Source organism: Argopecten irradians, chromosome 6 (genome assembly GCF_041381155.1).
Source record: "Argopecten irradians isolate NY chromosome 6, Ai_NY, whole genome shotgun sequence".
Lineage (NCBI taxonomy): Eukaryota > Metazoa > Mollusca > Bivalvia > Pectinida > Pectinidae > Argopecten > Argopecten irradians.
Window position 1 is genome coordinate 19,075,972 of NC_091139.1, and position 15,879 is coordinate 19,091,850.

The window sequence follows — 15,879 nt, forward strand, 5'->3', positions numbered from 1 at the left end:
TGGTATTACTATGTTACAATGTTTACATGGCAAAATTGTCAACTTTGTTATTGCATAAAATGATTAAATCTTATTTCATGTATTCATTCATATTTTTTTTATAAGGAACTTTCTATAACCAGTGCCCGCCTCTTGTTTTCTATGGAGATTTGCAGTGAACTGATAGATTCAATGTGGCAGAGTTGTTAAGAAATAATGATATTCTACTACTAGCATCTTTACCCAGCTCTGGGTTGCAAGGTCGAAATCCGTGTAGGGAAGTTGCCATGTACTGACTCTAAGTTAAAGAGACAATTCACTCAGGCTAATTATTTTACATAACCAAGAAGCCAAATATAGCATAAATGTATTGTTCTAAATTTCTTATGAAACATTTAACGTAAAACATTGACAAATTCCTCAACATTGTTAAGTATTTTAATTAATATCGTTGAAATATCAAATCGTTGATCAATACGATAAAGCAGGTACAATATGGACGCTGTACCCATACCGAGCCAAAGTCACGCACGTTAAACAAATGAACTACATAACCACTAAGATGGTGATAAATGATTTTTTGGCAAGACAATTCACCTAATAAGGTAAACACACTACTGTCAGAGCGATTTGAGCAGTTCTAGACAAAAGTTGCATTACTCTACGAGCAAGTGACAGGGTTCGGCATACAAGAAGTTAGACCACAGTGTGTAATGGCGGACAGCTAGAGAGTTTGAACATTTCACACACGTCACCACCATGGGCTTTTCAGGCATATCACAGTAAAACCGACTGATATAATTTCCATTAGAACTGGGTTTTTTTTCGATATATGTACAAGTTTTAATGTTCTCTTAGACTGAATTGCCCCTTTAATGGGTTTTTTTCCTAGAACGACAAGTGATTTCTACTGTTGTGCCAATCAAAACAATGTTCTGGTCGAGATCGGTGTTTATTTTTTCTTTAAGATCGTCAAGATTCTAAAAAAACCGATATTAAAATAACGAGTTGGAAATAAAATTAAAAAAAAATATTTAAGGATGCCAAGTAAGTGTGAAAGTCTTGCCTCGTTGTGATTGGTTTACAAATGTAGCGTTTGTATTTCTGTGCAAATGACTGATAGAGATAAAACAAAAATTTGATAATCGATACTTCTTTTTGGATTAATCAAGAAAAAGGCGATATTAATTCCCTCTTATGGTCCAATTGACAAAGTCACAACTACATTCTATTCGTCCTTGTAGTAAAAGCGTATCAATAAATTAAACATTTTTCACCATATTATTAAAAAGTTGGTAAAATGTTTGCACAATTTAACACCTTAGGCCATAGAAATGAGACGGATATAGGCAATAGAAATTATTTCGTATTAGTCATTTTTTAGTGAAGTGTTTTTAGGAATAATGTAAATCAAAATAAAATCTAAAACTAAGGTAAATTATTTTCTTGGCTTATATCAAATATTTCTTATAATTATTTAAACTACGCATTACAACTATTCTTGGTAGTTATACCAATATCGTACTTCCCTTTGAAATTATTTGAATTAATTTGAGATTAAAAGCTTCGAGCAATAACAGAAAAAGAAACATTATAATTTTATTTGCAGTCAACTTTATAACGGTTAAAAATTTCATGGTGGTATGTTTTCAATATTAGCGTTTTTACTGAAACCCGCGAATTTTATACATGAGCGAGATATAAGGAAACTCAATGACATACCTAAGAACAATAGTCCGAAGAGTTCTTGGAATTTATGAATCGCGAAAAAGAAAAAAATATAGCAATGTCCGATATAGAAAACCGCAAAATTTTGATTCCGCGACAAAGCATTATACAGTATTCTACATTTGCATACTGCTATAGTAGATAGCACAGTGTTTTGTATAATAGATAACCCTGAATGACAGAGTATAAGGAGTGCTGAGCAAGACCAGATAGACCAACAGCTGTCATTATTTTGTATTTCACTATGTGTATGTTGCGAATCCTTGCCATTGTTTTTATAATATTTTGCGAGGACTATTCTTGCGGTAAGTTGCTTTAGTACAGTTAAATTGTTCAACCCTATATTGCAAATTATGTGACTTTTTTTTAGGAAAGTAATAGAAATTGTGATGATCGATATTATTATGTTATGTTTAATGTTTACGTTACGATCTTAATAGGTGAACTCTTATTTTTAAATTACACCATATTATTATTTGTATTTATATCAATACTTCCCCTTTTCTAAATAACATTAAGTCTGATTCAGGAATTCATATACTACGTCACAACTTTTCTTGTTGTACTGGACGAACTGTCATCTGTACTTCCTGGCCATATCTGACTCGATGACATATGAAACAATATAAACAAGTGATAAGAACCGTTTGAATTAATGAAAAAATTATAACAGCAATAACGCACACTCTGCTATAATATTTAAGATATTTCAAAACAACCACATTGGGAAAACTTTATCAATAACATTGTATATATTATATAGTATCCTGTATGGCAAAATGTATTTTTTTTTATCTTTGAAGCTGACCCAAATACGGAAGCCATAGCAATTGGCACCAGACAGTTACTTAGCACCCGTAAAAATTGGAGTTGGGGTCCTTACTCTGACGCGGAAGCCATCTTGGGACTGATGCTGTCAAACGACACGTGGTACCAGGAGATAGACCCTGGCTCTGTAGCTAGTGTCCAGGCCATGCATATAGAAATTTTAGCAGCATTGTCAAGGTACGATATATTGTATATTATTACATTTTCAAAGTGAAATATGAGGTGTTATGGTAAAAATATATGTGGTATGTTTCACCCGAGTGAAAGAATCACATTTGGTATTTTAGAACACTGTATTTAAAGTGAAAATAGCGTTTTGGCGGGAAACCTTTTTTTTTGTAAATATCAAACCAAAATTTCATATTAAGTGCATCTTTTTTATTAATTGTTTATTTAATTGATGGAACATACATGTTTTGCATTAAATTACCTTATGTTATTTTTCCTAGAAATATATGGCCCATTCGTGGAGTTAACGTATTAAGCGATAGTATGACGGTTAGTTATTATCAGTTAGTCTAGTTTAGACTTAAAATAGAGACGTAAAATATAATCAATAGAATATTTCTTGTTTCTTGAAGAATAATAGTTATATTTCATCGGATGGGGTGGATACTTTGATATTTTTTACTCGATGTAAGTAAATAGTAATGGTTTTTTGCGCAGGTAAATTTCAAAACAAAAAGAAAATAACTTACGTTTCAAAAACATTCCTATAAATACACAGTTTTTACTCGATTTATGAAACTGGTAAAGTTACCTATGGAGGTATATGGGAAAACACACACTCACCAAAATCCAAATAAAAACAAACAAAATATACTCATTGTCCATATTATTACGTTTGGCATCGTCAAATTAGAAACTCCTGTCTGATCTAGTTGGGAAATTTTAGGTGATATCTTTCGGGGATTTCATAATTATATTATTTTTCATTTAAGCATTTTAATTAATTTTTCAGACTACTTGACAAAATAAAATACATTTAAACGTACGCTTCCATAAATTATCCAAGGGATTATTTTTCAAATCAATACGCAACGTCTATGTCTTTTTTATTCCTAGGGTTATGAAGATAAAGAAACAGCTAATCAGAATTTAGGATTTAGTATGAAAACAAAGAAAAAATAGGAATGTTAAATTGATCTAACATTTATTAAAAATGCTTTTTCACTTGCATTGTCAGCTTGCGATAATACGTTTTCAAGAGTACCTTTAACAATGGTAAAAGTAACCGAATTAATAATTACTTGTTTTCAGAGACAATATGCTCGAAAACTCCAAATGGTCTAACGGAAAGCTCGCTCAATACATCAGTGCATTACAGATAACCTGCTTCGATGCTAAGGATTTCTACGGACACAATCTCCTATATATACTTAGTCAGCATATGCTACACAATCGAGATTTTTTCATGCGTCAAAAGTTTGCCTTATCGTGGGGTGTTTTGACACTCTGCAATGCAAAAGCAAACATCGAGGAGACTTTTAAGAAACTTCTTGGCAATCCGTCAACTAACTTCACATTTGGTATTGGTATGTATATAATTTGTGGACATTACAATCATATATAAAGAAAGCTATATATTTTGTTCAGATATGACCTTACAATTCCTGAAAACATTTATCATTGATGGTATCAATAATAAAGCATTAAACAATTTTTTATGAAATATGTGGTTTATAAAGGTTCCATGGTGTGAATCTATCAAGACTATTTTTCGTAAAAAGAAAATGGAATGCTTACGTTCTTATATTTACATTATTTCCTCATTTTGGATGTCACTGCTTTAGAGTTGTTGATCCATAAGATGGAACATCACTGCTTTAGAGTTGTTGATCCATAAGATGGAACATCAATGTTGGCAGTGATCTGTTGACATCTCCACGTCAACAGTATTGACGTCATAATAGTAAGGTTTTTAGATGTTATTTATATTACCATACTTCGACTTGGTTAGTTTATATTTCGTCTCTGTATATTACAGAGTTACCTCCCTTGCGGTTAGATAGACATTGTGACGTCATTATTTTGTGAGCGCAATTCACGTATTTTTCTCTGAAAAATATGACATACGCTCGCAAACACATGACGTTACAATAAATAACTATACACATATGCAGATAACTCTGTAATGTGCAAACACAGGATAATAATTGTGACAAGCAAATGTTGATATAGTTATACTGTATAAAAAACCTTATTAGACAATTAAAACTTGTTACATTTAAACTATCTACATTTAAGGATTCATTGACCATTTAGATTAATCTGGTACCATATCAGTTGAAACTGCAATGGTCATTTTCTCTCTCCATATTTCAGGTGAAGCTGCAATGGTCATTTTGAACTGTCCATATTTCAGTTGAAGCTGCAATGGTCATTTTGAACTGTCCATATTTCAGCTGAAGCTGCAATGGTCATTTTGAACTGTCCATATTTCAGGTGAAGCTGCAATGGTCATTTTGAACTGTTCATATTTCAGGTGAAGCTGCAATGACTTTGATGGCACTGACTTGCATAAAAGACACGACAGGGAGACAATCAGCTGAAGATTATCTTGTTCGTCACCTCAGACCTGCCGTTAAAATTGACGAATACTCTTCTAGTTTGGCTGTACAGGTAAGGGGCGCAGAGCATACATGTACCTGGTATACGTAATTAGTATACGAATCACTGCCTCCGCTCCGGATCGAGCCCAGGACCACATATACTAGTCTGAAGCTTAAGCGATAAGCGAAAAAGAGGTTGTCTCTATATGAGAGGTATTTTTCAGCTATGTGTACACCAGGTTTACATGTATGGTGTTAATTATTAATATTTTAATATGTCTTTCAATGGTCTTCTATTGCTATCCAGATTTATCTTCTCATGGGAGCAGAAATCATTTAACATTAACACTTTAACCTCCTTAAGTTTTAGAATGAACTGGTCTAGTCTTTAATAAAAAGAGTCTAGTCTTAATGTGTTTTCAGTCGTGAGTTAAGTGGTCACCTTTTGTTATTGTTTTAATGTTGCACGTAGGCATTTAGAGCTGCGGGAACACAGAATGTTGATGACATCATCGATAGGATCACGGCAGATCTACGACAATGTGGGTATTGCTCCTAGCGACAAAGTTAAAACTATTTATGGAAAGTTGCAAAATTGGTATTAAGGCATGTACCATGTGAAACCCCAGAATATTTGTGTAGTACTATTATCTCCAGTGGTGATGGAACATTCATCTTTGTAATCTTTCCACTAACATGACAACATGACGTTAGCGCGGGATATCATAGTTTAGCGTCACCGATGGAAACAATAGTCCCGCTCAAAACATTATCAGGTATCACGTGGTACTTTAATTTAACCAATAAATGTATTGTATTTATACGCTTCATCATAGTATAAAAAAATTATAAAAAAAACCAAATAAATAAATCAAGGAGATGAAGTTTTATTACTTTAAATTTTATTAAATTCTCATATCAACTTGATTTATTTTATGTCGAAAATCGATGAGGTTTGAGTAGCTTAATTGATTATTTATCGTATTATATCAACTAAGGTGATAATAATTAATCAATAATAATAATACTAATTAATCAATATCACAATGAAATGTGATGTGCACACTCAGTTATGATTATCATGCAACTGGAACAAGTATTAAGTCGTAAGACCAATGAATTGTTAACGCTGTTAAAATGTGTTGAAATTTAAAAAAAAAATCTTTCAAATGATTGATAGCCATGACTTTCATTATTAATATTAAGCCATGATGATTGATAAAATCTATTATTTTCATTTTGTCTAAGTAAAGAAGGTACCTGATAATTTTAGTTAATAATGAATAAGCCGATATGATATATTAATATTCATTTTAATGTTTTATGATACATACCTGAGAATTTCATTTCATTATTAGCATTGATGGTCAACACCTCGGCACTAATGAGTCCTCTTGGAGCTCACCATATTCTCCCTGCCTTAGCGGGCACCTCACTACTGGACATTGGAAGAAAAATCTGTCAGGAGGAAGGTAGGGATTTTTTCCCGTCACATGACAACTTTATTGCAAATAACAGGTGGAAATTAATTAATAACGAAATCCGTTTTGCATACATGAATTTAATTTGTTTTACAATATGTAACTTATAAAACGCTTACAAGCGAAAAAAACTGAACAACGCTGGTATCAAAGAATACTGATTAACGCCAATGGTACACTTTACAACAATCTTTAAGGCATTTTATTCATTTACCACAATTTCTATGTAATTGGTTAAGAGTTTATTATTTCTCTTTACGTTAACATTCATTTTAAAATTTTGTTTTCGGACGTTTTGTAATGAAAAAAACAATTAAATATTATAATTATGATATGTCTGAAATGAAGCTGAGTGTATTGTTTTATAACCATTTCATACATAATTCTAATATCCCCCACTCGCATTTTAACACAAAAAATCTACTGCATGGTTGTGACAATTGTGATGAAGAAAAAATACATATTTATTGCAATGCATATCAGAATATATATCTGAAAGTATCTGAAGATTTTTTTTAGATTTTTCTACTATGATAGGCTGGGGAGATACACTAATAATAATATTCATTTATAATGTAATGTTAAATGTTGTTATATTTTGTTGATAATTGTACTATACCGGATTTGTTTGGAGATGGCAAATATAGGCTTTGCCTGTTGCCAAATCCATTTGCATATTTTTTTGCAATAAAATTTGTTGAAATGAAATAACCATTTCATCCGTTTTAGTACGAAATATTGCATTTCACAGTTACTGGTATGTCTAACTTGACGTCATTAAGTGAAGTGACCTTGAAAATAACGGTAGATGTTGGACAAGGTCAGATTCCCCCGGATACATGGACTGTTACTATAGCAAACGGATCCACGCTATATGATGCGATGCTGCTTCTACAGAAGCGAACATCATCCTTTAGGTGAATTTGATTTACAATAACAGTTTAACCATTATTAGAGACATGCACATAGTTACTTAAAAAAGAATAAGACAATTGATTGAACATTAGGTCTGTAGTTGGTAGAAACATTCTTGCGATTATCTCCCTTTGACATTGTAAGTGATTGACTATTTTGCAGCTGTCCAATGTCAATTGTCAACTGCTTACCTTTTATTGTTGATAGTGTCTTAATAAAACAAGTATGCTAAATAATGATTTTAAGCGTATTCCATTTCACATCATATTAGAAGCAAGCTTTATTTAAAGATGCTGAAGATTTCGAATCAAATCACCAGGTTATGACCTCTATCTTAAGACTGCTAAATATAGATTGCGATATCACTGCCCCGATGTTTGGGACATCAACCATTCGGCAATCACGGCCCTTCAATTATTACAAGATCATCTTTTGAAATCATGAAGCAAAGCGAATTTGAGATCTACAAAGAAATATATATAAATAAAATTTTACTCGAGTAACTTTAAAACATCGTTTCATTATATATTCTCCACCAGATTCCAAGCTTCTCCTTCATCGTTTGGGTACTCGGTGGAGTCTATCAATGGGATCAGAGCTGATACTACAGCTTCCACATACTGGCAGGTTCTAAGGACCGGAAATGTACCTATCACATCTAGTAAGTGAATTAACATTTGATATAGATTTTTTTATTTGTCTTTGTAATCGAAAAATGGAAAATAAAGACAAAAATATATTTTTATGAAATTATAACGCAATCCGATTGATTTAGACTTAATCGGTAATTCGTAAAGTCACGAATATCTTTCTAAAAAGCCAAAAAGACAAAAAAGGGATTTGCGTTTATTGTTGAAGCAGATATGCACTCTCCTTTGACGCCTTCAGACCCATTCAGGCCGAATGTTCTTTATGGATGTGAATTTGTACTTGTACTACTTTTTCATCACAACAAAAAACCTCCAAAACATGTTCTTAGAGGTCCAAAGATAGTTTATATCTGTATGAAAGTTTACGATTACTATTTTAGGTGTAAGCGGAACCATTCCTAAGGAAGGGGATCACTACACCTTTCAGCTGGCATCCTGGGGCCGTTGAAGCGATAAGGACACTTAGAAATTCTTGAAAAAGGAGATACAGTTTATTAATGCAGTTGTTGACTTTCTTGTGAGATATTTAGCTAATAAATATTTGATCTTTTTGCATTATTTTCAATACCAGTCTTGCATAGTATACAACTAAGATAGTTTACACGATGGCGATTAAACATTAAGCAATCGTCAAAAGACAATGTAATTACATTTGTTATCGTAATTTTGGTTATCGTATACCTCCTTGTTCCCAAATCCAAACTCTGATACCCAACTACACTCTATTACTGGTATATTTTATGATTTGTTACTGTAGCTTCCGTCTTAAAACATTAAAGACCATCGTTTTCCAAAGCATCACTTGAAAAAAAATCCTTCTCCTTAATGACATCAGCCGAGCTTCACCGTCGGTATTTCTTTATTCCTAAACCAGGTTGATATATCACAGTATTAACCTCCTTTTTCATTAATGGTGATACAGATCACATTATCTGGTATACATTTTCAGGCGTTGCACTGTCTCTAAGCCTTAAAGGTGTTAAATGGACATCAGATAGAGATCCAGCTATAGATTGCTCCGTACTTGTATCGATTAATTGATTGCAGTCTTCATCTAAAACAGAAAGTAATAGTATATAATATAGAAACTAATGGATATCGAATAAAAAAGAACAAAATTCTATGCCAATTCTCCCAATCTTATTTCGCACGTACTTTGTATTAAGAAAAACCTTGTTTCAAATATATATACTCTAGAACCTGCAATGATTTTTTTTTTTTTTTTTTTTTATTTATTTTTTTTTATCTTGATTATTTTGGCCTTTTATTTCGGATTATTAAATTTGCATTCACAATGTCGTTAAGCATTAAAACACGAAGTAAAGGGGCCGAAAAACTGGTTTACAGTATTTGATTTTAACAATTGAAGATTCATGCAGTTTTTCTGTATAATCATAAAAGAGCATGCATATTAGTTTCTGTGAAATTAATGCTATGATTATATTACCTATGTCTGTATAAAGATTTTGTCTGATCGTAGAGAGAGCCATATCTGGTGTGTCTCCCTGGCGCTTTACTTGCTGTCTTCTTATCAGAACAATGATGACAACGACTAGAGCGATGATAATCAGTCCGCTTCCGATACTTACTCCGACAACAACCGATGCATTGGTCGTCGTCCTTTCAATTTTTGGCAAGGTCATAACTATGAAAGACATAAGAAAAAATGTAAACCTTTCCATTCGGTTTTGATAGAGTTTCTTGATTCTAGTTTTGACAATTTCTCATTTTTCTTATCTTAACAGTAGTTGTTTTCTGAGTTTACATACACTTTACCTTGAAATCGACAATGATTCGATCCTGGGAAGGACCATTTGTAGTATATATACCAAGAATACCAGGCTTCAGATCTACGGATTTCTGAAGTTTGATTAATCTCACGGAATATTATCTTTGGATGTTCGACATAGTAAAAACATTGTACCTTGTAAAATTATACGTTTTAATTTTATGAAAGTTTTAAACACACACCTGTGGATAATTCTTCATATTGGCTACATGATGAGTTCCTACAGTTGTCAGAACAATTCTGATTACTATTGCTGCTTCGGGTCTCCTCAACACACCCTGAAATATATAGGGTGACGCTCACACGGATTGAAAAGCCGTAATAAAAATCAGCATAATACACACTTTTCTTTATATTGTTATTTATCGCTTAGGAGATACTTTATTAAGTTAAAAATATGTTTATAGACAAAACAACAGACAAAAAGTTAAAAGGATTGGGCAAAAGTGATAATAACTAATATAAAAACGTTATTTATTTTCATTTTCACTTTGTAGAAATACGGACTTATCTGATGATAGTTACTTGACTTCGGTTACAACTCCAGCATATCAAAATAACGTATATGTCTTTTAAAATTTACATTTGAAATACAAATTATGTTTGAAGAAAATGTCTGATGATTTACCTCTACAGAATCCATTGTCATGACTACACGAGACGCCATTACAGTTCAAAGAACATCTCTGATTACAGGCGCTGCCATGGAAACCCTCAACACATTCTGAAATTTATCATATAGAATTATGATGGTAAAAGTATATTAGGGAGTTTACCCCTATTCAAATGTATCGAAAAATGTCGTATATATTGTTTTTCTAAGGGGAAGATACTTATTATTTCCGTTTTAAATGAGAAATATTGATGAGCTTAAATAAAAGCTATGGAAATACCGTTTTTTTCCAACAAATCTTTGCACTGCTTATTGTTAATAACATAAATGGCTTCCCAGTTATACACTTATGCAGTTTATTTATGTAATAAATTGATAAGCAAAATGTTTTATAATAGGTTTAATTTTTTTGCAAACTTTGGAGATGCAAATGCTGAAGCACATTTATGTTGAGTATTGAATGTGGATATTTACTAAAATACATATCAAATTAGGTTTTGTTTTTTCATTACATATAAGAAAAAATTTTCCTGAATAATGTTTATTCTGAAACCGATTACCGATGAAACAAAAGCATTTATTTCATTTAAACAAATTTTATTGCAAATAATATGCAAATAGATTTGGCAACAGGCAAAGCCAATATAAGCCATCTCCAAACAAATCAGGTATAGTACAATTATCGACAAAATATTTTAACATTTAACATTACATCATGAATGAATATTGATATTAGTGTATCTCCCCAACCTATCACCGTAGAAAAAAAACCTAAAAAATCTTTTAGTTTCAGATATATATTCTGATATACATTACAATAAATATGTATTTTTTCGTCATCATAATTGTCACAGCCATGTAGTACAGTCTTTGTGTTAAAAATCGAGTGGGGAACATTAGAGTTATGTATTTTGGTTCTGAGTGATGATCTTTGTTCATTAAATAATGGACATATAAAAAGAAAGTGTTCTGCTGTTTCATCACCAAGGCCACAAGAACAAATTGGAGAATATTTCAAATGATCGCGAAATAGGTCAGAATTTAGATTGCTAGAGGAATTTCGGAGCTTGCACAGAGAAATATTCATAATTCGAGAACCTTTGTCTGTAAAGGTATTTGCCATATCAGGTTCCATTTTATAAATGTTAAAAAGGAGTGTTTTAAATTGTGCAACCGTATTAAAATTAGATAAGTCAAGGTTTAAAGCGAAATAATTAAATTCCCTAAAGTTATTTAGAAAAAACCTAGTATAGTAACTTACAGTTCTGCACATAGGAATATTAAAATATCTCGTCATTCTCAGTGGATATCTCCCATTTTCAGGCTGATTTAAAATAATGGTTGTACAATTTCAATCAAATGCTGTGGAGCAAAGCCATGGAGTATCTTTATCATAAGCATAAGTTTGTGCTTTTGAAGCCGATCAGAGAGAGATTCCCGAGCTAGTTCTTTATAGAGTATATCACGGGAGGTACCTCTGCGCAATCCCGTTATAATCCTAGCGGCTTCTAAGTGAACAGACTCTAGCAGAAGTTTACATTGTTCAGTACAGTTATCCCATAAAACATCAGCATATTCTAAAATAGGTAAAATATAAGTTTTATAAATATTTATAAGAGTTTTACGTGATACTCTTTTTAATGTTTTTAAAATAGTTGTCCTTTAAAATGCTTTTTGGTATACATAATCTATATGTTGAGTCAATTTACAACCGTCAGAAAGTAAAACTCCTAATGGTGTATGTGTGCTAGCTGTATGAACCGTGTTATTGTCAAAGTATATATCGGGATGCATGGCGTTTCGTTTCTTTGAAAATATTAATGATTCTGTTTTAATGGGGTTAAACTGTATGTCCCATTTCAGAGCCCAGGTACTTATATTTGTGAATTTGTGAAAGTGTATGGGCAGCATAGATTTGGTTATTATCAATTACTTCACTAATCATCAAACAATTTGCAATCACTTGTAACAATATTAGTTATGTCGTTAATATATATTAGAAATAAAAAGGGCCTAAGACAGATCCCTGGGAGACTCCAGCATAAACTGTTTTTAAGGTAGAGAAAATGCCTACAGTTAAAACTTTCTGCTAAAACTTACTGCTTTCTATCAGTAAGATAATATCTAAACCACCCTGATAATTTCCCTTTAAAACTATAAGATTCTAATTTATATAATAGTCCATCGTGCCGCACTCTATCAAAAGCTTTACTTGTATTAAAGAAAACAGACCGAACTTCTATTCCTTTGTCTATTGAGTCAGTGATATTATTGTATATCGAAAGAAATTGGTTCACAGTTGAATCATGGGAATGAAGCCAGACTGATGTTAAATGATAGCTTCACAATCACGTAGGTAATTACAGAGATACTTTAAAATTACTTTTTTCTTTTATTTTACTGAAGCAAGAGGTGACAGAGATAGGTCGATAGTTGGAAATATCATTTACATCACCTTTCCCTTTGTATATGGCATTGATGTTAGCAGCTTTCCATGGCAAGGGAACACAACCCGTTTCCATAGTTTTATTGCAGAGAAGGGTAGGAGGAATAGAAATAGAAGGTGTCAATAGATTTATGAATTTTGGGACAATGCCATCGGGTCCCGCAGGTTTCTTTTCGTTAAGATTAGAAAGCTGATTTTTGATATCCTGTTCAGTAAATACAATATTGTCAATCTTGAAAGGAAAATCGAAAGAAGGGGGAAGAGGATCAATATCATTAGAAAAAGTGGATATTAAAGACAAGTATTATTTAGGCGTTTGCTTATAATCAATTTTTAACAAAGATTTAGCAATTTTCCACCATTTATCTATAACATGTAAGTTATTATTATTCAACGATGATTCAAGTTTCATGAAATAATTTTTTGTTTCTCTAATTAGGTCAATAGTTGCATTTCGAACTAATCTGTACCTTTCCCAGTGAGTCGGATAATTGAATTAATAGCTTTTTTTGTGGATGCGGTTCCTCTGTCTTATTTTTAATCTAATCGTGTTTGTAAACCAAGGCTTATCATTTGGTCGCACTGTAACTACTTTTGTGGTACATGGTCATTTATTTGTGTATTAATTGTTTCAACTAGAATTTTATAGTCTTCATTTATATCATTATTTTGTGAGACAGAGATCCAGTCAATATTACTAATATTATCACTAATCCTGTCAATATCAGCACCATCATATTCATATATCGTTTTCTTATATGCAGTTTGTCTATATACTGAATATGACATACAAAAGACAATGACCACTGCAAATTGGAGCAAGAACATTTGTATTCCTTATAGGATGATTGTTGTTAGATAGAACAATGTCAATAGAAGAAGAAGAGGTACGAGTAATGCGAATGGGTTCTTTAATAAAACTGTTTAGATTATGCTTTGTAAGTAATCGGCCTAAATGAGAGTGTGGCTGAAGGTTTGACATATCAACATTTATATCACCAGTTATAACTACATCTATAACAACTTCATCATAAACGATATTAAACATGTCATCTAATGTTCGCCAGTATTCTCTTGTATATAATAATGCCACCACCAAATCCTATCTGCATATCCCTTCGATGAAAACAACTAAAACTGTCTAAAATAAGGCCAGAGTCCGGAATTAACGGGTTAAGGTGTGTTTCAGTAAGACATATTATATCCTTTTCAGTAAGTTCACGATCTATTATATCTGATTTATTTCTAAGGGATCTCATATTAAGATGTGAAATTTGGAGAGTGCGCAGAGGACCGGGATTTTGTTTAATATCATTACACAACAATAGAAACTTTATAAGAAATAATTTGAATGCCAATTATTTTCCAACAATAGAAAAAATATTAATATAAGGTATATCAGAATAAAAATGCTTGAAGCATTTATTACCAGTACATTGACCGTTACTCCGCCTACAAGAACTTTTGCAATGAACAGGACAAGGCTGCGTACAGAAATCACCATAGAAGCCAATATTACATTCTGAAACGCAAAATAGGCATACCATCAGATATTTCTGAGGACAGAACACAAACCCCCATTAAGGTCACATTTGAAATAAGTTTAATTAAACACCAGTATAACTGTTGTTTCTATCAATATTAGCTTTGAAATAAGATAATATCCGGATTCGTCTCCTCCTGTTCTAACGATACGAGTTTATTGTCATGAAGATATACATAAAATGATAAATAAAAAAGTTGCACTTTTTGCTCTCTTATAGCTACATGACAAATATATATTGATGTATATTACGCCATGTTTGCGTTTAGTTTAGAACAATTACTTTTTGGTTTCTGTCTTTCAATGCCGCTGCAGCTTTCATAGTAAACGCACATGGGGCAATCTCAGCTATATCTTATAATTTTAAATGATGCTAACAGAAAGATGACCTGACATCGATGTAAAATTAAATTTGTATGAAAACGCCATGAATATTGAATTTAATATTTGCATAATCCTAATAAGCGTTATTAATATGTCATAGTCGTTGAAGTGAAAATACCAACCTGTACATAATCCGTCATCTTGGTTACATATAGCGTCCTTGCAATTTGTGGAACAGTTCTTTTCACAGGCGCTGCCATGAAATCCATTTATACATCCTGAAAGGTATATTTAATCATTTAATCAAGTAATAGAGATACATGTATATCGGCGTAACAGAGAAAAATAATGCTGATACTATTTTTTTATTCCATCAATATTGAATCTATAAAAATCATGCTGATGATAGGCACAACTCAAACCGTATACATTATGCATTTGAAAATTACTGAAAAAGCTTAATAACTTTGCAATGTCTGATAATTTACCTGTACAGTATCCGTTGTCTTGGCTACACACGCCTTCCTTACAGTTTACGGAGCAAGTGTCATTACAGATATCGCCTCGAAATCCCTCAGCACATCCTATAACACGTTATACTGTAGAATGCTGATATGAATATGAATGAAATTTCATACTTTCTAACCATAATTAAACTTATTTTTTTATTATTCCTAAAGACAAAAACAGCAAATTTAAATTTTGATGGTATTTAATGACAGAGGTTTTTTGTAAACAAATCTAAGGTAATTTACGTATAGATGCTTGTTTCGCAGTTCAAAAAGTTTGCGTTTTAAACAATGCATAAATTACTTGAAACTTTTGTGATTTCGATTGGTTAATAACCTGAAAAATCGCGAAGACAACATTGAGGTTCTAGGGTTGCTCAATCTTAAGGCAAATACTTTTTTACCAATTTTACCTGTACATAGACCTTCCCGAGAGTCACAAATGTTGTTTCTACAATTAACAGGACAAGACTGTGCACATACATCGCCATAGAAACCAGTATCACAATCTGAAAAAGGGAA

General features: G+C 32.1%; 1 protein-coding gene and 1 pseudogene across 2 annotated transcripts in view; one reads left to right on the plus strand and one right to left on the minus strand.

Moving 5' to 3' along the window:
- On the plus strand, positions 1-8,145 carry LOC138325239 (cobalamin binding intrinsic factor-like; annotated as a pseudogene).
- LOC138325238 (multiple epidermal growth factor-like domains protein 10) overlaps positions 7,276-15,879 on the minus strand; it is a 22,947-nt gene continuing 14,343 nt past the window's right edge. For both annotated transcript variants that reach the window (XM_069270753.1, XM_069270752.1), the window contains exons 15-22: positions 15,771-15,866; positions 15,337-15,432; positions 15,031-15,126; positions 14,411-14,503; positions 10,551-10,646; positions 10,105-10,200; positions 9,581-9,778; positions 7,276-9,187 (exon numbers count right to left, since the gene is read on the minus strand). In XM_069270753.1, the coding sequence (XP_069126854.1) occupies positions 9,057-9,187; positions 9,581-9,778; positions 10,105-10,200; positions 10,551-10,646; positions 14,411-14,503; positions 15,031-15,126; positions 15,337-15,432; positions 15,771-15,866 (902 nt within the window). In that variant the 3' untranslated portion in view covers positions 7,276-9,056. The remainder of the gene's footprint in view (positions 9,188-9,580; positions 9,779-10,104; positions 10,201-10,550; positions 10,647-14,410; positions 14,504-15,030; positions 15,127-15,336; positions 15,433-15,770; positions 15,867-15,879) is intronic.